The sequence below is a fragment of the Corylus avellana genome, chromosome 10, assembly GCF_965113065.1.
Source record: "Corylus avellana chromosome 10, dhCorAvel1.hap1.2, whole genome shotgun sequence".
In the NCBI taxonomy this organism is placed as follows: Eukaryota; Viridiplantae; Streptophyta; class Magnoliopsida; order Fagales; family Betulaceae; genus Corylus; species Corylus avellana.
The window spans coordinates 5,832,923-5,856,301 of record NC_142499.1 but is presented as its reverse complement, the minus strand read 5'-3'; the positions used below and the strand labels follow the sequence as shown (position 1 = coordinate 5,856,301).

The 23,379-nt window shown below is 34.6% G+C and overlaps 1 protein-coding gene across 8 annotated transcripts; it reads left to right on the top strand.

The window, feature by feature from the left end:
• The first annotated feature begins 9,288 nt into the window (after positions 1-9,288).
• On the top strand, positions 9,289-18,047 carry LOC132162222 (uncharacterized). 8 transcript variants are annotated; one of them, XM_088511283.1, is made up of 8 exons: positions 9,289-10,633; positions 12,790-12,917; positions 13,970-14,067; positions 14,153-14,256; positions 15,034-15,117; positions 15,522-15,686; positions 16,571-16,758; positions 17,729-18,047. In XM_088511283.1, the coding sequence occupies exons 6-8, from the start codon at positions 15,537-15,539 to the stop codon at positions 17,862-17,864; spliced, it is 474 nt and encodes a 157-aa protein (XP_088367409.1). In that variant the 5' UTR covers positions 9,289-10,633; positions 12,790-12,917; positions 13,970-14,067; positions 14,153-14,256; positions 15,034-15,117; positions 15,522-15,536; the 3' UTR covers positions 17,865-18,047. The 8 variants fall into 8 exon arrangements, 5 of the variants coding, with proteins under 5 accessions (XP_088367409.1, XP_088367406.1, XP_088367407.1 ...); XM_088511280.1 differs by having other exon boundaries at positions 14,147-14,256; XM_088511281.1 differs by having other exon boundaries at positions 13,941-14,067; positions 14,147-14,256.
• The last annotated feature ends 5,332 nt before the right edge of the window (positions 18,048-23,379 follow it).

Below are 23,379 nucleotides of genomic sequence, written 5' to 3'. Positions count from 1 at the left end.
CAAAGAGAACAAAATCAATGCATGTATGATGCATAAGAAGACAATCCAACAATCAAAAGAAAAAAAGGGTTAAATACCAAATACCCCTGGGGTTTGGTAACTTTATTTTTATCCCCCTGGGGTTTTGATAAAGGACCAAGTTAGTCCATCCGTTAGTTGACCGTTAGGACTGACATGTGGACCAATCAGATGTTGACACGTGGCACATATTTAATTTTTTTAAAAAAAAGAAAAGAAAAACAATTTGGGGTGGCTCAATGTTTTCCGATTCTTTTTTCTTTTCTTTTTTTTTTTAAATACTTTTTTTTTTTTAATTTTTTTAAAAATATATATATTTTTTTAATTTTTTTTTAAAATTAATATATGTGCCACGTGTCGACGTCTAATTGGTCCACGTGTCAGTTCTAACGGTCAACTAACGGATTGACTAATTTGGTCACTTATCAAAACCACAGGGACCTCCTGTGATAAAAATGAAACCCCAGGGGAAAAAAATAAAGTTGGAAAACCCTAGGGGGGTTTGGAGTGTGAAACATGCAACGACTTTTGACAAAATTTGTACGCTTCCGAGGCTACCCTCATCAGCATCATTTCCGATACCGAGGGGCTTCGGTGATCTTGAGTGCCACGTGGAGTAATAGTTTATTTTGGAACCGTAAATCAATTTACATGATTAAATCATGGCCGTTCATTAATTATGTCAAGAATATGCGCTACACCGGATTTTCATCAATGGTGGTACGCTTTTGGCTATTTTTGATTTGAAGTTAGAAATTATAAACTATTTTTTTAAATCTTTATTCTAACACACTTTCTAAATTTTTTTTTTCTTTTTTATATTAATTAAATAAAACCTAACATGTTGCAAAGAGAAGAAAGTGAATTTGCAAACACAAAAATAATTAATTAAAAATGAATTTGCAAACACAAAAATAAAACCTAACATGTTGCAAAGAGAAGAAAATCAATGCATGTATGATGCATAAGAAGACAATCCAACAATCAAAAGAAAAAAGGGTTAAATACCAAATACCCCCTGGGGTTTGGTAACTTTATTTTTATCCCCCTGGGGTTTTGATAAAGGACCAAGTTAGTCCATCCGTTAGTTGACCGTTAGGACTGACACGTGGACCAATCAGATGTTGACATGTGGCACCTATTTAATTTTTTTAAAAAAAAGAAAAGAAAAACAATTTGGGGTGGCTCAATGTTTTCCGATTCTTTTTTCTTTTCTTTTTTTTTTTAAAATACTTTTTTTTTTTAATTTTTTAAAAAATATATATATTTTTTTAATTTTTTTTTTAAAATTAATATATGTGCCACGTGTCGACGTCTAATTGGTCCACGTGTCAGTTCTAACGGTCAACTAACGGATTGACTAATTTGGTCACTTATCAAAACCACAGGGACCTCCTGTGATAAAAATGAAACCCCAGGGGGAAAAAAATAAAGTTGGAAAACCCTAGGGGGGTTTGGAGTGTGAAACATGCAACGACTTTTGACAAAATTTGTACGCTTCCGAGGCTACCCTCATCAGCATCATTTCCGATACCGAGGGGCTTCGGTGATTTTGGGTGCCACGTGGAGTAATAGTTTATTTTGGAACCGTAAATCAATTTACATGATTAAATCATGGCCGTTCATTAATTATGTCAAGAATATGCACTACACCGGATTTTCGTCAATGGTGGTATGCTTTTGGCTATTTTTGATTTGAAGTTAGAAATTATAAACTATTTTTTAAATCTTTATTCTAACACACTTTCTAATTTTTTTTTTTCTTTCTTATATTAATTAAATAAAACCTAACATGTTGCAAAGAGAAGAAAGTGAATTTGCAAACACAAAAATAATTAATTAAAAATGAATTTGCAAACACAAAAATAAAACCTAACATGTTGCAAAGAGAACAAAATCAATGCATGTATGATGCATAAGAAGACAATCCAACAATCAAAAGAAAAAAAGGGTTAAATACCAAATACCCCTGGGGTTTGGTAACTTTATTTTTATCCCCCTGGGGTTTTGATAAAGGACCAAGTTAGTCCATCCGTTAGTTGACCGTTAGGACTGACATGTGGACCAATCAGATGTTGACACGTGGCACATATTTAATTTTTTTAAAAAAAAGAAAAGAAAAACAATTTGGGGTGGCTCAATGTTTTCCGATTCTTTTTTCTTTTCTTTTTTTTTTTAAATACTTTTTTTTTTTTAATTTTTTTAAAAATATATATATTTTTTTAATTTTTTTTTAAAATTAATATATGTGCCACGTGTCGACGTCTAATTGGTCCACGTGTCAGTTCTAACGGTCAACTAACGGATTGACTAATTTGGTCACTTATCAAAACCACAGGGACCTCCTGTGATAAAAATGAAACCCCAGGGGAAAAAAATAAAGTTGGAAAACCCTAGGGGGGTTTGGAGTGTGAAACATGCAACGACTTTTGACAAAATTTGTACGCTTCCGAGGCTACCCTCATCAGCATCATTTCCGATACCGAGGGGCTTCGGTGATCTTGAGTGCCACGTGGAGTAATAGTTTATTTTGGAACCGTAAATCAATTTACATGATTAAATCATGGCCGTTCATTAATTATGTCAAGAATATGCGCTACACCGGATTTTCATCAATGGTGGTACGCTTTTGGCTATTTTTGATTTGAAGTTAGAAATTATAAACTATTTTTTTAAATCTTTATTCTAACACACTTTCTAAATTTTTTTTTTCTTTTTTATATTAATTAAATAAAACCTAACATGTTGCAAAGAGAAGAAAGTGAATTTGCAAACACAAAAATAATTAATTAAAAATGAATTTGCAAACACAAAAATAAAACCTAACATGTTGCAAAGAGAAGAAAATCAATGCATGTATGATGCATAAGAAGACAATCCAACAATCAAAAGAAAAAAGGGTTAAATACCAAATACCCCCTGGGGTTTGGTAACTTTATTTTTATCCCCCTGGGGTTTTGATAAAGGACCAAGTTAGTCCATCCGTTAGTTGACCGTTAGGACTGACACGTGGACCAATCAGATGTTGACATGTGGCACCTATTTAATTTTTTTAAAAAAAAGAAAAGAAAAACAATTTGGGGTGGCTCAATGTTTTCCGATTCTTTTTTCTTTTCTTTTTTTTTTTAAAATACTTTTTTTTTTTAATTTTTTAAAAAATATATATATTTTTTTAATTTTTTTTTTAAAATTAATATATGTGCCACGTGTCGACGTCTAATTGGTCCACGTGTCAGTTCTAACGGTCAACTAACGGATTGACTAATTTGGTCACTTATCAAAACCACAGGGACCTCCTGTGATAAAAATGAAACCCCAGGGGGAAAAAAATAAAGTTGGAAAACCCTAGGGGGGTTTGGAGTGTGAAACATGCAACGACTTTTGACAAAATTTGTACGCTTCCGAGGCTACCCTCATCAGCATCATTTCCGATACCGAGGGGCTTCGGTGATTTTGGGTGCCACGTGGAGTAATAGTTTATTTTGGAACCGTAAATCAATTTACATGATTAAATCATGGCCGTTCATTAATTATGTCAAGAATATGCACTACACCGGATTTTCGTCAATGGTGGTATGCTTTTGGCTATTTTTGATTTGAAGTTAGAAATTATAAACTATTTTTTAAATCTTTATTCTAACACACTTTCTAATTTTTTTTTTTCTTTCTTATATTAATTAAATAAAACCTAACATGTTGCAAAGAGAAGAAAGTGAATTTGCAAACACAAAAATAATTAATTAAAAATGAATTTGCAAACACAAAAATAAAACCTAACATGTTGCAAAGAGAACAAAATCAATGCATGTATGATGCATAAGAAGACAATCCAACAATCAAAAGAAAAAAAGGGTTAAATACCAAATACCCCTGGGGTTTGGTAACTTTATTTTTATCCCCCTGGGGTTTTGATAAAGGACCAAGTTAGTCCATCCGTTAGTTGACCGTTAGGACTGACATGTGGACCAATCAGATGTTGACACGTGGCACATATTTAATTTTTTTAAAAAAAAGAAAAGAAAAACAATTTGGGGTGGCTCAATGTTTTCCGATTCTTTTTTCTTTTCTTTTTTTTTTTAAATACTTTTTTTTTTTAATTTTTTTAAAAATATATATATTTTTTTAATTTTTTTTTAAAATTAATATATGTGCCACGTGTCGACGTCTAATTGGTCCACGTGTCAGTTCTAACGGTCAACTAACGGATTGACTAATTTGGTCACTTATCAAAACCACAGGGACCTCCTGTGATAAAAATGAAACCCCAGGGGAAAAAAATAAAGTTGGAAAACCCTAGGGGGGTTTGGAGTGTGAAACATGCAACGACTTTTGACAAAATTTGTACGCTTCCGAGGCTACCCTCATCAGCATCATTTCCGATACCGAGGGGCTTCGGTGATCTTGAGTGCCACGTGGAGTAATAGTTTATTTTGGAACCGTAAATCAATTTACATGATTAAATCATGGCCGTTCATTAATTATGTCAAGAATATGCGCTACACCGGATTTTCATCAATGGTGGTACGCTTTTGGCTATTTTTGATTTGAAGTTAGAAATTATAAACTATTTTTTTAAATCTTTATTCTAACACACTTTCTAAATTTTTTTTTTCTTTTTTATATTAATTAAATAAAACCTAACATGTTGCAAAGAGAAGAAAGTGAATTTGCAAACACAAAAATAATTAATTAAAAATGAATTTGCAAACACAAAAATAAAACCTAACATGTTGCAAAGAGAAGAAAATCAATGCATGTATGATGCATAAGAAGACAATCCAACAATCAAAAGAAAAAATGAAAATGAAAATGACCAACTAAAGCTTGCCATGACTATAATTAACATGATATAATCACATCGTAATTCGTAATTGATGTCCATGTCCTCCATGTCCTTAGCATCAAAGAAATGTAAAATTGTCTTTTAAACCAAAATTATTACAAAAGTCAGATTTTTAGGACGGTAATCAACCCACTCACGTCAAAACAAAATCCCTCTTACCCACTAATCCCACTAATCCATCTTCTCAAATACCCATAGACGTCAAAAGAAAATACTCATAGGCTCACTAATCCATCTTCTCAAAATCCCTCTTACCCACTAATCCATCTTCTCAAATACTCATAGGCTCACTCACAGATTCCATCAGACAGCAACACAAAAAAGATTCGACGCATAGGTGAGTTACCTACTCCTTGCTCAGCTCCGACTTACCCCAGTTGCTCCTCCTCATCCTTCTTTGGGTCGGAAATGCATAACTATAGTGAGTATATAGTACATCTCATACAGAAGAAATCATAAAGCCCCTTCACCATTATATGGTTCTCAAAGTTTTTTAAGACTATGATCATTATCAGACACATATTGTGACAATCGCAAAATTCACTTGGACACTTAGAAAATTATTAGATAGAGCCAATAGAATAGACATGCATGCGGTGCACACACACAAATATTTAAAACCTATATATCTATCTATATATTAAATTGATAACTTTTAGCTGCTAAGAACCCTCAATTTTGCATTCCCTGCAAAGCAGCATTTACTGTAGCATCAATTAATATCATGTTTCACATCATATGATGGTAGTGAATAACTTACTAACTTATGAAATTATCATGTTTCACATCATATGATGGTGGTGAATGACTTAATAATTTATGAAATCCAAAGGACAATCTTATGAATTTACAAACTGCCCACGAAATATCCTTGTTTGGCAGCAGAAAATGACATTCACATAGAGATGCATTTGGAACTATGTTGCGGCAAACACATTAATTAGGCTAAAGAAATGAGTTCAAATAGTGTGTTAAATGACTTAAACACATTCTCTAGTTTAGCAGAGTCCAGTGAAGCCCTTAAGTTATTAGTTCACACAAGCATATATTTGATTAAAGAAATGCTTGCTAGAAGTCCTAGTCCTGTTACCCACTTACATGCTTCAACAAGGCATCACTCACAGTTAAAGAATAACACTGCATTATATAACCACAGTCCACAGATATTCACTTCGAACAATAAAAACATCAAACATGTGTTGGGTATTTATCCAAACACATGTTTGATGTTAATATTCTATTGGGTTCATGTCGAGTTTGTGGATTATGTCAAAAATTGTAAGCCCTTATGTCGCGTGTTGGGGTTCAATTCATAATAACATATGGATATTATAATATATAAGTTAACCATAATTTGATTTATTTAATTAAATGGGCAATGCCCATCAATCCTATCCCATTACTTTGTAATGAATTTGCAAATTATATAAAACATTTTCAGCCCTATATTAATTATCACAGGTTGAACTGTTGGAGTTTTGGTATTACAAGATTCTTGAGAACAATTGAAGGTGGTCGTACAACACCCATCTTTTATATATTATCTTTTTTCTTCTTCTTCTTATCGTTGTGAATAGAAGAGAAATCCGTTGAACTAAAGAGGATTAATTTACTTAGAATACAAGAAAAAAAATTAATCCGGTAAAATAGTGAGTCCCATTTATCTAAAGTATCATCAATTAGCTAATTTGCAGCTAATTCGCAAAGGAAAGCTGTTAACCTTTTACCTTCCCACCATTATTATACTATGCACCTTTTGCTAATATAGGGTCTAGGACAATTGCTGATTGAGTGCAGAGAATCACTACGAGTGATCTGCTCGGAAATGATCGTGGACTGTGAAACATGCAACGACTTTTGACAAAATTTGTACGCTTCCGAGGCTACCCTCATCAGCATCATTTCCGATACCGAGGGGCTTCGGTGATCTTGGGTGCCACGTGGAGTAATAGTTTATTTTGGAACCATAAATCAATTTACATGATTAAATCATGGCCGTTCATTAATTATGTCAAGAATATGCGCTACACCGGATTTTCATCAATGGTGGTACGCTTTTGGCTATTTTTGATTTGAAGTTAGAAATTATAAACTATTTTTTTAAATCTTTATTCTAACACACTTTCTAAATTTTTTTTTTCTTTCTTATATTAATTAAATAAAACCTAACATGTTGCAAAGAGAAGAAAGTGAATTTGCAAACACAAAAATAAAACCTAACATGTTGCAAAGAGAAGAAAATCAATGCATGTATGATGCATAAGAATACAATCCAACAATCAAAAGAAAAAAGGGTTAAATACCAAATACCCTCCTAGGGTTTGGTAACTTTATTTTTATCCCCCTGGGGTTTTTATAAAGGACCAAGTTAGTCCATCCGTTAGTTGACCGTTAGGACTGACACGTGGACCAATCAAATGTTGACACGTGGCATCTATTTAATTTTTTTTTAAAAAAAAAAAAGAAAAGAAAAACAATTGGGGGTGGCTCAATGTTTTCCGTTTTTTTTTTCTTTTTTTTTTTTTTAAATACTTTTTTTTTTAATTTTTTAAAAAATATTTTTTTTTTATTTTTTTTTTAAAAATTTGAAAAAAAATTAATATATGTGCCACGTGTCGACGTCTAATTGGTCCACGTGTCAGTTCTAACGGTCAACTAACGGATGGACTAATTTGGTCACTTATCAAAACCGTAGGGACCTCCTGTGATAAAAATGAAACCCCATGGGAGAAAAATAAAGTTGGAAAACCCTAGGGGGGTTTGGAGTGTGAAACATGCAACGACTTTTGACAAAATTTGTACGCTTCCGAGGCTACCCTCATCAGCATCATTTCCAATACCGAAGGGCTTCGGTGATCTTGGGTGCCACGTGGAGTAATAGTTTATTTTGGAACCGTAAATCAATTTACATGATTAAATCATGGCCGTTCATTAATTATGTCAAGAATATGCACTACACCGGATTTTCATCAATGGTGGTACGCTTTTGGCTATTTTTGATTTGAAGTTAGAAATTATAAACTATTTTTTAAATCTTTATTCTAACACACTTTCTAATTTTTTTTTTCTTTCTTATATTAATTAAATAAAACCTAACATGTTGCAAAGAGAAGAAAGTGAATTTGCAAACACAAAAATAATTAATTAAAAATGAATTTGCAAACACAAAAATAAAACCTAACATGTTGCAAAGAGAAGAAAATCAATGCATGTATGATGCATAAGAAGACAATCCAACAATCAAAAGAAAAAATGAAAATGAAAATGACCAACTAAAGCTTGCCATGACTATAATTAACATGATATAATTACATCGTAATTCGTAATTGATGTCCATGTCCTCCATGTACTTAGCATCAAAGAAATGTAAAATTGTCTTTTAAACCAAAATTATTACAAAAGTCAGATTTTTAGGACGGTAATCAACCCACTCACGTCAAAACAAAATCCCTCTTACCCACTAATCCATCTTCTCAAATACTCATAGGCTCACTCACAGATTCCATCAGACAGCAACACAAAAAAGATTCGACGCATAGGTGAGTTACCTACTCCTCGCTCAGCTCCGACTTACCCAAGTTGCTCCTCCTCATCCTTCTTTGGGTCGGAAATGCATAACTATAGTGAGTATATAATACATCTCATACAGAAGAAATCATAAGCCCCTTCACCATTATATGGTTCTCAAAGTTTTTTAAGACTATGATCATTATCAGACACATATTGTGACAATCGTAAAATTCACTTGGACACTTAGAAAATTATTAGATAGAGCCAATAGAATAGACATGCATGCGGTGCACACACACAAATATTTAAAACCTATATATCTATCTATATGTTAAATTGATAACTTTTAGCCGCTAAGAACCCTCAATTTTGCATTCCCTGCAAAGCAGCATTTACTGTAGCATCAATTAATATCATGTTTCACATCATATGATGGTAGTGAATAAGTTAATAACTTATGAAATTATCATGTTTCACATCATATGATGGTGGTGAATGACTTAATAATTTATGAAATCCAAAGGATAATCTTATGAATTTACAAACTGCCCACGAAATATCCTTATTTGGCAGCAGAAAATGACATTCACATAGAGATGCATTTGGAACTATGTTGCGGCAAACACATTAATTAGGCTAAAGAAATGAGTTCAAATAGTGTGTTAAATGACTTAAACACATTCTCTAGTTTAGCAGAGTCCAGTGAAGCCCTTAAGTTATTAGTTCACACAAGCATATATTTGATTAAAGAAATGCTTGCTAGAAGTCCTAGTCCTGTTACCCATTTACTTGCTTCAACAAGGCATCACTCACAGTTAAAGAATAACACTGCATTATATAACCACAGTCAGCAGATATTCACTTCGAATAATAAAAACATCAAACATATGGTATTTATTCGACATATAAACCTTAGATTTCTCTTCGTACTCCAGGTTTGGTTCGGGCGCAAGGCTCTAATTAGGGGTCGCAGGCTCCGACCCAAGTTTGATCCGGTTGCAAACCTCCAATTACACGTGGCAGCACCCAAGGTTTTCTCTCCTTAACAGAATTTCTTGTCTTACATGCACGCACCGCACAGTCTGCACCCTCACCACGCTCCTCATAGCCTCGCCTCTCACTTTGTCTTATACGCAAACCCTGCAACCCTCCCATCCTCACCTCTCTCACTGCTCAGTGTTTACTCTCTCATTATTCAGCACTTTTCATCTCACTCTCAGACTCTGTTCCTTGTTCATTTTCATCTTTCAACAAATCCCCCTTACCCACTAATCCCACTAATCCATCTTCTCAAATACCCATAGACGTCAAAAGAAAATCCCTCTTACCCACTAATCCATCTTCTCAAATACCCATAGACTCGCTCACAGATTCCATGAGACGGCAACACAAAAAAGATTCAATGCATAGGTGAGTTACGTGCTCCTCGCTCAGCTCCGATTTACCGCAGTCCTCTCTCAATTTTTGGAGAGGTTTCTCCATTCCCAGTCTGACGATCTTCACATCCTTGTTGTTCAGAAACTCGGAGAGAAGATCGAAAACAGAGACTCCATTTGCTTGCCAAAGGAGTAGCGCCATCGGACGCCGTGTCCTGGGTTCAGTCTTGATTTGGTCGCGCCAACTCTTGACACCGGAGGTTTCCATGGTGACGACGGTAGGGATGCCCTCAGAAGAATTTGAAAATGGCAGAACTTCCGACCCAAAGAAGGATGAGGAGGAGCAACTGGGGTGAGTCGGAGCTGAGTGAGGAGCAGGCAACTCACCTATGCGTTGAATCTTTTTTGTGTTGCCGTCTCATGGAATCTGTGAGCGAGTCTATGGGTATTTGAGAAGATGGATTAGTGGGTAAGAGGGATTTTCTTTTGACATCTATGGGTATTTGAGTAGATGGATTAGTGGGATTAGTGGGTAAGAGGGATTTGTTAAAAGATGAAAATGAACAATGAACAGAGTCTGAGAGTGAGATGAAAAGTGCTGAATAATGAGAGAGCAAACAGTGAGCAGTGAGAGAGGTGAGGATGAGAGGGGTGCAGTGTGTGCGTATAAGACAAAGTGAGAGGTGAGGCTATGAGGAACTTGGTGAGGGTGCAGACTGTGCGGTGCGTGCATGTAAGACAAGAAATTCTGTTAAGGAGAGAAAACCTTGGGTATTGCCACGTGTAATTGGAGGTTTGCAACCGGATCAAACCTGGGTCGGAGCCGGCAACGCCTAATTGGAGCCTTGCGCCCGAACCAAACTTGGAGTACGAAGAGCAATCTAAGGTTTATATGTTTGAATAAATACCACATGTTTGATGTTTTTATTTTTCAAAGTGAATATCTGTGGACTGTGGTTATATAATGCAGTGTTATTCTTTAACTGTGGGTGATGCCTTGTTGAAGCATGTAAGTGGGTAACAGGACTAGGACTTCTAGTAAGCATTTCTTTAATCAAATATATGCTTGTGTGAACTAATAACTTAAGGGCTTCACTGGACTCTGCTAAACTAGAGAATGTGTTTCAGTGATTTAACACACTATTTGAACTCATTTCTTTAGAATAATTAATGTGTTTGCTGCAACATAGTTCCAAATGCATCTCTCTGTGAATGTCATTTTCTGCTGCCAAATAAGGATATTTCGTGGGCAGTTTGTAAATTCATAAGATTGTCCTTTGGATTTCATAAATTATTAAGTCATTCACCACCATCATATGATGTGAAACATGATAATTTCATAAGTTATTAAGTTATTCACTACCATCATATGATGTGAAACATGATATTGATTGATGCTACAGTGAATGCTGCTTTGCAGGGAATGCAAAATTGAGGGTTCTTAGCAGCTGAAGGTTATCAATTTAATATATAGATATATAGGTTTTAAATATTTGTGTGTGTGCACCGCATGCATGTTTATTCTATTGGCTCTATCTAATAATTTTCCAAGTGTCCATGCGAATTTTGCGATTGTTACAATATGTGTCTAATAATAATCTTAGTCTTAAAAAGCTTTGAGAACCATATAATGGTGAAGGGGCTTATGATTTCTTCTGTATGAGATGTACTATATACTCACCATAGTTACGCATTTCTCTCTGGTTAATAGAGAGTTGCAGAATGTTAATGAAGAGGATTGGAATCTGTGGAAGTTTACGGTTTAGAAGTTAAGCATGAGTAGGAGAACCTTGACTAGCACTCTATGAGCACACTTTAATTTACACGCAAGAGCAAAGGATAATACTAAGTAGAAAAGTCTTTGAGATTTAGAAGGCGCACATAAATTGTACATCTTGTAGAGAACTTCCTTCTTATCTAGGTGTCATGTCTGTGTAATATGTTATTATCAAAATTATTTTTTAGTATTTGCATGCATGAATGTAATGTTTCCAGAATACAAGTTTGTTATAACCTGAAAAGCTCTCAAATGTAACCAGTTGGTTTGAGCTGTGCGTCATTTTTTTTTTTTTTTTATAAGTACTATGGGGTCATTTTTTACTCCAAATAAAGATTAACATGGATTTAAGGTATTTTACGATGTTGAGAGGAGAGCGAATTGGTCAGCCTATGATGATTATTGCCGGTATGGGAACTTCTCAAAAACTCTTCTGCTTGATCTCTTGATATTTTATACCATGGGTTATGTTTCATTTTGCATCAGAAGTTATAAGTACATCTTAAATAGACAAACATAGTGCAAATAATAATCTTTAATGATGCACCTGTAGTCTTGCTTTCATTTTCAGGATTACAAGGTTAGGTACGTATAAGCTGAAAGAATGAAAAAGATTTTCCTCCCTGCTGAAGCTTTGGCTCCTTCACCTTTTTCCTCTAGGCATACTTGTTAGTTGTTACCGTCATATGATGGAGAAAATATTATTTATGATAAAATATTATACACTCATAAGATTGCAATATCATTTGTTTAAGTGAATGCACTATATATACACATTACTGTTACATTAATGTTACACATAATATGTGCACATTTACAGTTTCTGCAACTGTCAAAATCAACTTATAAAAAAGTTAGTTTTAGAATTAAAAAGAACCATACTGAACACTCATTTGAGATCAGAAGAAAGCCGTTAAAGGCTCCTCTTTGCTTCTTTTTGTTTCTGGCTATTTATATCAGATGGCCCCCATTATAAGGATCAATAACAATGATAACAACACCAAAAAACCTAGCCAATATTTTTCTACATGGTGCTGGAAGCATATATTTTTTAATATTTCATGTATGAGAAGGACGCTTAACACATGAATTTATTAATTTACGCTTACTATTGCGTTTCACCAGACTCCAAAAAGTAATTGTTTTGTTTCATTTTTCAAAAATTACTTTTTGTTGGTTTTAATCGATTTGTCAACACACCCATCAGTGTTTTGTAGTACTTTCAATCATCTAGATTTCTTACTGTATATTATCTCTTTATATAGGATACAAGGTTTGAAGTACCCACTTCTGGTGAAACGGTTAGCTTGTATGGTCATATCAGGTGTTGCAGCTACTGTCAATATTGACATACTTCAACCTGCTAATCTATCTCACTCCAATGATTTCAGAGGTGAGAAAATTAATTTTTTGTGTTATTCGTGCTAGTCAATGTTGGGAGTATAATGAAAATTTAGGGAAGAAGGATTGTTCTAATGTCTTGTTTGTATGCCTTTCTTTTGAGAAAACTAGAACACTGTGGAAAACTTCATTTTTTCCTTCCTGTTCGGGTGAGAGTGGAGAATTTTGATTCTGGCCTGGGGAAAGAATCCCCCAAGCAGCTTTATTTTAATCTTCTTACCTTTTCCTATTACGTATTTTCCCCCAAAATTTAATTCTTAATAATTCATGGAAGTTCCCTGATTGGAAAACAATCCCAAGACATGTATGTCAGCTCCATTTAGTAGTTTTCATTGAAGATTTTTTTATTTGGTTTTTGATACTGCTGCCAGGTCATTCATACATGGTTGCTAGCGCACTTGAGAAAGTGTGTTATTTAAAAGAAAAAAATGGAGAGTTCATTGACAAATAGCTACAATAAATCCACTGGTTTTGGCATTTCCCCTTCTTGTAACGATCATTCTATATAGTCATTTTCCAGATGGAAGAGGGGTTTGGCTTACTAAAGAGTGACTTCATAAAGGCAAATACCACAAATGAACAGATAGCTTGTATCCTTTGCATGGCAGAAAACTCAAAAAGAACTCTTCCAAGATTTACAGCATGAAGTAAACCAAATTAAACAAAAAATAAAAAAATAAAAAAATAAAAACAAAATGTTAGAACAAGAATTAACAATCATAAAAATTGATCAAAGCCTTCTTTAAAAACAAAGTGAACATGAACTATCTTCTGAAGAAGATACAAAGTCTATCAAATCTTTGAATGATAAGCACCACCCGAGTATTCAGGTTGAGGATGACAATAAATTTTTAGGATTGATAGATAGAATAATATAGTCACAATCATAGTCAACAAGAATATGAATTTGAAGTTAATTGCACTTATAGACTCTGGTGTAGTTTCATATATATATACTTGTTTGATATTTTATCTCCATTTTGAGATGTCATTAATACTTTGATACTGATATAAGGGGGTTAGCACCCTTTGATGCTTCTTCAGAAGACAATATGAGAAGGCTTGCTGAACATTCTGGTGCCCCCGGGCATATATATCCATTAGTATTGTTGTGCAATGACATAATGCCCCCTCCACCCCAGGTATGCCTTTTCTGCACTTTGCGTCTTCTCTTTTTAACTGTTTTTCTCTCTTGTGACAATATTAATTTTTTCCGGGTAGAAAAAGAAATTGGAGAGGAAAGAGTCATCTCCTTTCATGGGGCTGGATTATCAGTGTCACCAGGCATCAGCTTCTCTGAAATTGCTGCTGCCAGTGGAAACCCTGAAAAGGTTGGTTCCATTTAGTATATATAGTGGTCTTTCACTTGGATGGTTTAATATCTAGTTCCTGAAATTTTGTGTACTGTATCTTGGGAAGTGGAGGGTTAGTTTGCATAAATAAAAAATTTACCTGGCTATATACAAATAAAAAAATTACCAGGCTATTAATAATGTTATTTGTATCAAGTCCTTTGCACAAAGCTTAATTTCCATCCTTGCTTTTATGTCTATACTGATAAATAGAACACATTACCCATGGTTGGAAACGAGGGTTCAAGATAGAATTTTGTATACAAGACTATCCAAATAGCATTGTTCTAGGTATTAATATTAAAACATATTGACTGCACCAGTGCATAATCGACTCCAATTGGTAACAACTTTTCATTACATCCTATGTTATAGATTCTGACATGCATGTTACGCATTTTTTCCATTGCAATGAGATGGTCTAAGCCAGGTTTTAAATTTATGTAAAAAAATCTTATGATGAGTTATTGCCCCTTTTAACTGCTGTAACAAGTAAAGAAGATGGATAACAAAAGAGATTAATCTTATTAGGATTTCAAACCACATGAATGGATAAAGCTATTTTTCAAGTAGGCTTTATTTTATCAACTACACATAGTTGTTAAAGTCGCTTTTGACACAGCATGCATAAGTTATTTGGTTTGTTAATAATCTTAGAGAAGTTATAAATGTTCCAGTAGTCATGTTCTTTTCAGTTGTAGATCATCATCTTTGTAACTGCTTTCTTGTGCTGGTTGTTTGGTGTGTATTGAACAGGACTCATCAATCACTGTTGCTTTTGATGACATTCCAGAAAATTGTTTGAATAGTCCTCTTCGTCTAGAGAAAGTGGCAAATGAGGTATGATCAAAAAATTTTACTTAATGTTATTTCAAATCAGCTTGAATTGTTATGTAAGGCAGACAATAAGCTACTTCTAGATCATTTATTTTACTGGGAATAAATATCTATGATGGAATCTATACATCACTTACAAGTTTGTAAGCAGTTCAAACTGTTGGATATTGGGAACAATATAGTTACTATGCTTTCTTACACCAAATCATATATGTCATCTATTTGTAAGTGAACTTACAATTTAGTTTCTAGTTTCTAAAAGTTACAAAGTCCACAAAAGGGGATCTGGTATAAAAATTCCTGTGTCTCATGGTCTATGCTGGGGTTGTATCAACATCCAATTTACTATGTGCTTATGGATATTCCTTGGAAAAAATAAGTGCTGCAAAAACTAATTATCTATGCAGGTTATATACCGCAGAATGAAGGATGCTTTGATACAATTGAGTAAAGGTGTACAAAAGGGACCTGCAGCTGACCTCATTCCTGTTTTATTTGGAGAGAGGTCACCGACAGTGACCAAGAAGGATGTCAAATTCACACCATTCAACTCCAACCTTGATCACTCTCAGGTGTGTATATTTTATCTTGTGTTTCCTTGTACTCAATCATGATGTTTTCGTTATTCAGATTGTTTCTTATTACTAAGATATTTTTATTATTTACTATTTTTTGCCCTCAAAATAATTATTCCTTTGTAGTGAATGTAATCATGAAATAAGAGACATACAACCCCATTAAACGAATTCTGATAGGAACTGGTTGGTTTCTATCGAACTTTGAGACTACTTCCTTTAACTCTGAAAATTTTCTCAACTTCAGTCTAAATTGGATTGTTTATGGTTCATACATTCATTGTTCAAGTTTTGGAGTATAGATGCTCAACTATCTTCAAAATCAAAAATAGTCGGCCCATTGAAAACATGTGGATTTCTAAATCAGCACACTCCAATAATTTCTTTCATTGTTAAGTCACGCTCCAATGTGGATTTCTAATTCAGCTAACCCTAATATTTTTTGGATTGTAAGTCACATATGCACCCAATGGATCTTGAAACCACAACCAGATCCTCACTCTAATATGATGTAGTTTTAATAACTACTTCTTGGCTATCCTGGGTCAGACGAGGCAACTTCCACTAGATATGTCATGGATGTTTAGGCTAGTTTAGAATATAACTGATATTATGTTTCTTAAATTTGCACACGTTTATGTGTGCAGGAAGAATTTGTCTCTGTGGTCCTCTTTGCACATGTACTCTTGTATATCACTTGTGTACTAGGGTTGCACCACTTTTTATGCTATTTTTAGTATTACTAGTACTTATATTTATTAGTGTGTTTGAATACTTTCATCCATGCTTGCCTTTTTCTATGTGTGCATTGGACTTTTTGTGCATGCTCCATTTCTCACATACTAAGGCACTTTGTCTCTCCCCCTTTCTTTTCTCCAAAGAAAGATGCCATTTCAAAAGCCCTGTCATCAAAGAATGTATTTTTGCTGCACGGACCTCCTGGAACTGGAAAAACCACTAAGGTGGTGGAGATCATCTTGCAAGAAGTGAAATGTGGATCAAAGATTCTTGCACGTGCCGCTTCTAATATTGCTGTGAACAACATTGTTGAGCGACTTGTTCCTCACAGGTAAAGTGATGCCTTGATTTATGGGGAAATCATTTTTAAACCGAAATTTTAGCTTAAAATTTAGCAGAGGAATGATAATAAGTATGTATTTTCCGTAAACCCTTAAGGTGGTCTTATTTTATTTTCAGTCAAGCTATATGATCGATCACCTTTGACAATTTTGGATCCTGAACACCAATAAGACTAGTGAAAAGTTTTCTAAATTAGAAAAGAAAATCTTTTAGTCATCGATCTCGGACCATTCGTTTATGGTGCTGTTGCACTGTTGTCGAGGGCTTTCTTGAGTTCAATCAGTAGAGTAGTAGGGTAGGTTAATAGGGTTTGAAATGTCACAGCTTTGTTAACTTCATGTCTAGAGTGGATTTTTCAAAACTAAGCATTCTTGGACAGATAAGCATGCCAAATTTGTCATATATGTTTACTTAGATTATGTGCCTTTTGACTGATGAGCAACTTTGATCCTATCTGTTAAACCAATGTGTCTGGGTGAGCATTAAATGCAACCAATGATCTCTATTTCCATTTCTTATCATCATGATAATGGTGTATTGCTAAATTTTATAATGTCATCTCATTCACATGATTTTACATGTTTGTGTATATCTTTCTATTATGCACTTTGACGTTTCTCTCTTGTTGTATATGAGAGCTTGTCATGGGTACTTGAATGAGCATATGAAGGTTGGATTTCTCTCAATTGTATATTGTTAAAGAAACTGAAAGTCCGCTCCTTTTCCTTTTCCAGCTAAGTTGTCAAGATCAAGTTATATCGCTTTCTGTGCCTTATATATATATATATGTTAACATTCTTAAAATCCATTAATCCTTTCCTTTGATGTTTTGTAGTCACTGATTGTGGTACTGTGGGGCGGACATTCCTTCATTCCCTGAAATATTGCAATGCTGATGAAATAATTTTATTATTTTCTACGTAGTGCTGTTTCCATACCTTCTAATCTTTCCTTTTTAGGTTTTTACGGGGGGATAATAGTGCTCTGGCCAGTGACATTCGGAAGGAAATGAAGGTACAGACTCACAGTAGATTTGAAGGCAATTTCAATGCCCAAAAGTTATCAACGATTGCAGTTTCAATTATTCAAAAATGATTCTTTACGATAAGCTTTGTTGTTGTCATATGATTCTAAGATAAACTTTCTATAACCAAAAGTACTATTGTATTCATTCACTGAGAGAGACTTGATATATGCTTGGGCAACAATTGGCCGTTGCATGGTCTATTATTCATAGAAAAAAACGTATGCTCTGAATATAGGAAGCTATTCCTTTTATTGGTGGTTGTTCCCATCAGCAGCTTGTTTCCTTGAAATTTGTTTTTGACACCGGAGTTCATTTTAGGCTTGTGAAATCAGATAATTTTCTCTTGTTATTTGATGTTTCAACTTGCATGCCCTTGCTGCATTTCTTCAGCCCTTAAAGGGGAAACTGTTGAAAACCAAAGACAAAAAACACAAGGAGAGACATCCAGAAGGAGCTTAGGACTCTTTCTAAAGAAGAGCATAAACGATAGCAGCTGGCTGTTAGAGATGTAATTGCAAAAGCAGATGTGGTATTGACAACCTTGACTGGGGCATTTTCCATTCGACTTTTAGTGATTATTGATGAAGCTGCTCAGGCACTTGAGATAGCATGCTGGATAGCTTTGCCTTTACTAAAGGTAATGTTACACACATATGAACACCAAAACAAGCATATGCACATCCACTACAGATGCAGTCATGGGGCAACACCACGCTAAACCCAGATTTGTTGTAGTTTAGGGTCAATTACACTTATCCCCATCAACAATGAACAACCCCACTTATTTACACGTTACCCTCATGTTACATTCAACCCCCTTCAACTACCAACCTTTAGCCAAAAAGCCCTTATGTTAGCCCAACTCGTTCAATCTGACAAAAAAGACACATGTAAGATCTCTTTTTTCTATGAATTCATAAAAATGCCCTTAATTAAATAATAATAATAATAATAAAGAAAAGAACAAAAAAGGGGTGGCCAATTCACCCCATGTGATTTGAGGGTGGTCCGGCCACTCCCAAGGGTGGCTAACCAAACACACCCCCTCTTAGAACTTTCATGACAAGCCGTATATCTGTTAACTAGTTTTAGAACAAAAAAGGGGTGGCCGATTCACCCCATGTGATTTGAGGGTGGTTCGGCCACTCCCAAGGGTGGCTAACCAAACACACCCTCTCTTAGAATTTTCATCACAATCCGTATATCTGTCAACTAGTTTCTATCCAACAAATTTTTAGTCGAATCTCTCCTTTTATGACCATAATAATATCACCATCTTCATTATTTTCTTGCGCAATTGCTGTATCTGCCGACTTTTGACTTTCACAACTTTTTAAAATTCTTTTAACACGATGCTTGGCGAAGTCCCCCATCAAATACATGGATTACAAACTTTTAATTATAAAACTCATAAACTTGACACACTAAAATCCAAGATCCCAGTAAACCCAATTGTGCTCTAACACTAACTCACGCACTAGACAAAGTGTTTTCTTCCCATTCTCACACGCAACAAAAGCTACCCTACCACTCTTATCTGTCAGAATTGGCACACCTCCCTATTGCACCTCCCTATGCTTCTTATCAATGTGGGAATTCAAAACAAAAGAAAGAAACCTCTAAAGTTACCACCTCATGAGCGGGATCCAACAGACATCAATACCATTACAACATGACTACTACTTATCAAAAATACCATACAACATTTTTGTTTCCTTTTTCCCTGGTTTAGGTACCTCTTCAAGTATGTGTGAAGAAAAATCTGTTACAAGATTTATCCATTACAGGATGTTGTGTCTTGGCTGGAATATTTTATTGCCCGGCCAAGCCTATCATAGTTATGATTTTGTATATTGGAATGGAGGTTTTTTTTTTTTTTTTTTTAGTTTTGATCTCAATTCTGAAAATCATTCTTGCTCTTGAGAAGCCAGTCCAGAGAAGAGGTTGGGAAAAAGTCAAAATTAGCCAAAAATTGTTGAACTATTTCAGTTATTTTTTAATTAACTTTGTTCAATGAATTGCAGGCTAGGACCTTTCTTTTGAAACATAATTTTGCAATTCAAGGTAATGCCAACTGGATCAAGATCCCCTCCCATTATTGGGAGAAAATGAGAATCTCATATTCTCAATCCTGACCGTCCAATTTGATCATACGGTCTACAACTTGCCACGTGTCCCACTATAAATTAAATACTAAAATATTAATTAACTTTTAAAAAATAAATAAAAATAAAAATAAAAAAATCAAATAAAATCAAATAACAAAAAAATAATAAAAAAGCTAGGGTGGCCGGCCACCCCAGTTGAGTTTAGGGGTGGCTTCAATTGGGAGTAGTTCGGCCACCCCCAAGAGCCAAAAAAAATTTGAAATTTTTTTGATTTGAACTTTGGGTGTGGCTCGGCCACCCCCAAGGGCTATGGTGGTGGCTTCGGCCACCCCCAATTGGCCTTGGGGGTGGATCGGCTAGCCCCAATGGCCAAACTCATTTTAAGAAAATAATGGGTTTGGCCCTTGGGGGTGTGGACGATCCACCCCTATGGGGGTGGCCAGCTGATTGGGGGTGGCTTCGGCCACCCCCATAGCCCTTGGGGGTGGTCTGGCCACCCTCAAGGTTCAAATTCAAAAAAAAATTTGGCCCTTGGGGGTGACCAAAGCCATCCCTAAACTCAACTGGGGTGGCCACCCCAGCTTTTTTATTATTTTTTTGTTATTTGATTTGATTTGATTTTTTTTTATTTTTTTTATTTATTTTTTAAAAGTTAATTAATATTTTAGTATTTAATTATAGTGGGACATGTGGCAAGCTGTAGACCATGGGATCAAATTAGACGGTCAGGATTGAGAATATGATATTCTCATTTTCTCCCAATAATAGGAGGAGATCCTGATCCAATGCCCACTGGACCTTATTTGGAAATTATGCCTATTTCTTCATGTCCATTGATAACTTTGAAATTGTGCCATCCATCTGGTCTTTTTTTGTGCATGTCTCAGTGGAATTGTCAGAAATTCAGTTTTGCAGCATCAGCCACTTGGATAAGTGCCAAGTGAATTGTCACATCGTTTCGTAAGAAAGATATAGTAAAATTTGCAGTATTGCTACAAACATTCTTATTAGCAAAATTGGTATTTGAAACATTTTAAGATAAATGTTTAGTTTCATTCTCCTACATTTAAAATAATAATAATAATAATAATAATCATTAAGTCATTGGGACCTACGTATAGGCTCTACAAAATTAATGATAAATTTGTACATTTTTGTATGAAGATGAAAAAAAAATGCACATAAATAAAACTAAACACTTCTCAACTCTTAAATTAGATTTTTTATTTTTTGATTTTTAAGAAAACAAAATGTTGTGTCAATGCAAGGATGATCAGTCTCCCTTTGATAAGTGGCAAGCCATATCTTTAAACATCCTATTTGACCGAGATAGAAAAAGCCCATTCACATGAAAGTCTTAAGGAATATGTATTTATACACGCCACATAAAAAGGCCCCCGTTCTTTGGTCGGTGCACATTCATGCATTTGATAAATTTGTTAGTTAATTCTGTTTTTTTTTTTGTCTTTTACATGTTCGCGCAAGAGGGGGAGGGGATTCGAACTAGTGACTTTCGTTAATTATGTTGATCACGGTCCAATTCATTTGGACAAAAATAACACGTATTCTATAATTCCATGACTTATGAAGCACCAAGTTTAGGGTTCGTTTGGGTCCGTAATTTTAAACCGTGCGATTTGAAAATATAATTTTTAAAAGTTGCAGTTTGACCATTAAAATTGGATTTTAGCCTTTAACATTGTGCATTATATATATATATACCTCATTAACTGTGATTTGAAAATGCAAAATTGTTTTTGCTTTTATTTCACATTAAAATAAAACAAATTAACAAATGGAAGATTTTCATAAACTCAATTAAGATATTTTTTAGAACACACTTAAAAAAAAAAAAAAAAAAAAAAAAAAAAAAAAAAAACTGACTTTACCTATCCTATTTTTCTTATAAATAGAATTATTCATAACACAAGTAAATCAATTCAATAAAATAAACATGTATCCCGACAACATACTTTTTATTAGTAAGCATAGGCCTTTAGCACATAATCATTATAAAATTCCCTAAAACAAAATCTTGAGTCATGAGTTTCATACTTCATCTGTGTACGTAGGAGAATGTGACTAATGTTTTGATTTAGCAACTAAATGGGTATGGAACATTTAACGTAGAGGGGTCCAGTTACGGGAGACAATTGATGCCAAGGGCCACAATAGGCATCCCAACTAGTTGCATTTTGCAATAGAGTACTTACTAGATTGTAATCTTTGGTTGTGGTTATATTTAGTTGTAGTAGACTTAATTGGTGGTATTTTGTTGGTCTATATTGTGCTATTGAAATATGTTGTTGGTGGTATTTTGTTGGAGAACAACAAAGGTAACCCAAATTTGATTCTAAATACATTCAAATTTCTCCAAACAGAATTATTATATTACTTGTTTAACAGAATAATTATATCACTTGTTTATCTTTAGAACTATTGAAGCAGCGTGTGCTTTAATTCTGCCAACGCCACTGCAACTTTACATGCAAAACATCTAACCATGCCAACCATGAGTTCTTTTGGAGTCAATGTCAAGAGAAAAATCTCTAATCTCCAATGCCAGATGCAAGAAGCATCCAACACCACCAATTAAGAATGCAAAAGCAATACTTTTTCCCAGCTAAAAAAGATGCCATTGATGTACCAACAAAGATCATATTGTGAACATTATTCAAGATGAACAATCAATTTGCTTTCGGAATCTTTCGAAAGATAAAATTTTTGGGGAAAACATGATGCCTTGCGGCTGAAAAAAAAAATTCTAATATAACGAGAATAAATCCCAAAAAGATATAATAAAGAAGAAAATAAAATATTCTAACACAAAAAATCATTAATGCTTGCTTCATTGAATTCAATTGTCACTATCACCATCAAGGAGAAAGAGGCTTTCCACACAAGACATTGCCCAATACTTTGGAGAATTACACCGAACATTCTTAAAAACAATGCTCCATGTCTTATTGTTTGTGTCATACCAATAGAGATCTTGAGACATGTTCTGCATTAGAACCTTTTTACCGTCATTTGAAAAAGCTAATGATCGCCTGTGGCGGAAATTCCTACGCACCGTGTAAAGCCGACTCCAACTACTCGCCACCCCGTACTCCTTCATCGTCCAAACATTAATGCGTTGTAAGCCAATGTCTTGATCCTTAGTATTTACAGAAACACATAGTGATCCTTCCAAAACGTTCAAACCCATGATCGAATAAGATTTGAATGGAGTGGCTTGCACTCTAAATTTCTCAGTAATGAGATCGAATGCTAGAAGGGTCCCTGCTCTAGTACTATCAATCAACCAATGAAAAGCACCGTTTGAGAAAACGGGCCCCGACGAAATAGTTGAATCCTTGCAAGGCCATTGATCTTCTACTCTTCTCCAAGAACGTGCTTTCAGACTACATATCATAATTTCTAAGGGCTTCATACGATAATCAATCATCACATATACTATCATTAAAACCTTGTA

Excerpts from the sequence above, each read along its gene's own strand:
- LOC132162222 (XM_088511283.1), top strand. The coding sequence starts at position 15,537 with ATGAAGGATGCTTTGATACAATTGAGTAAAGGTGTACAAAAGGGACCT. Across the intron at positions 15,687-16,570 it reads CCAACCTTGATCACTCTCAG|AAAGATGCCATTTCAAAAGC; the intron begins GTGTGTATATTT and ends TTTTCTCCAAAG. Across the intron at positions 16,759-17,728 it reads GAGCGACTTGTTCCTCACAG|GTTTTTACGGGGGGATAATA; the intron begins GTAAAGTGATGC and ends TTTCCTTTTTAG.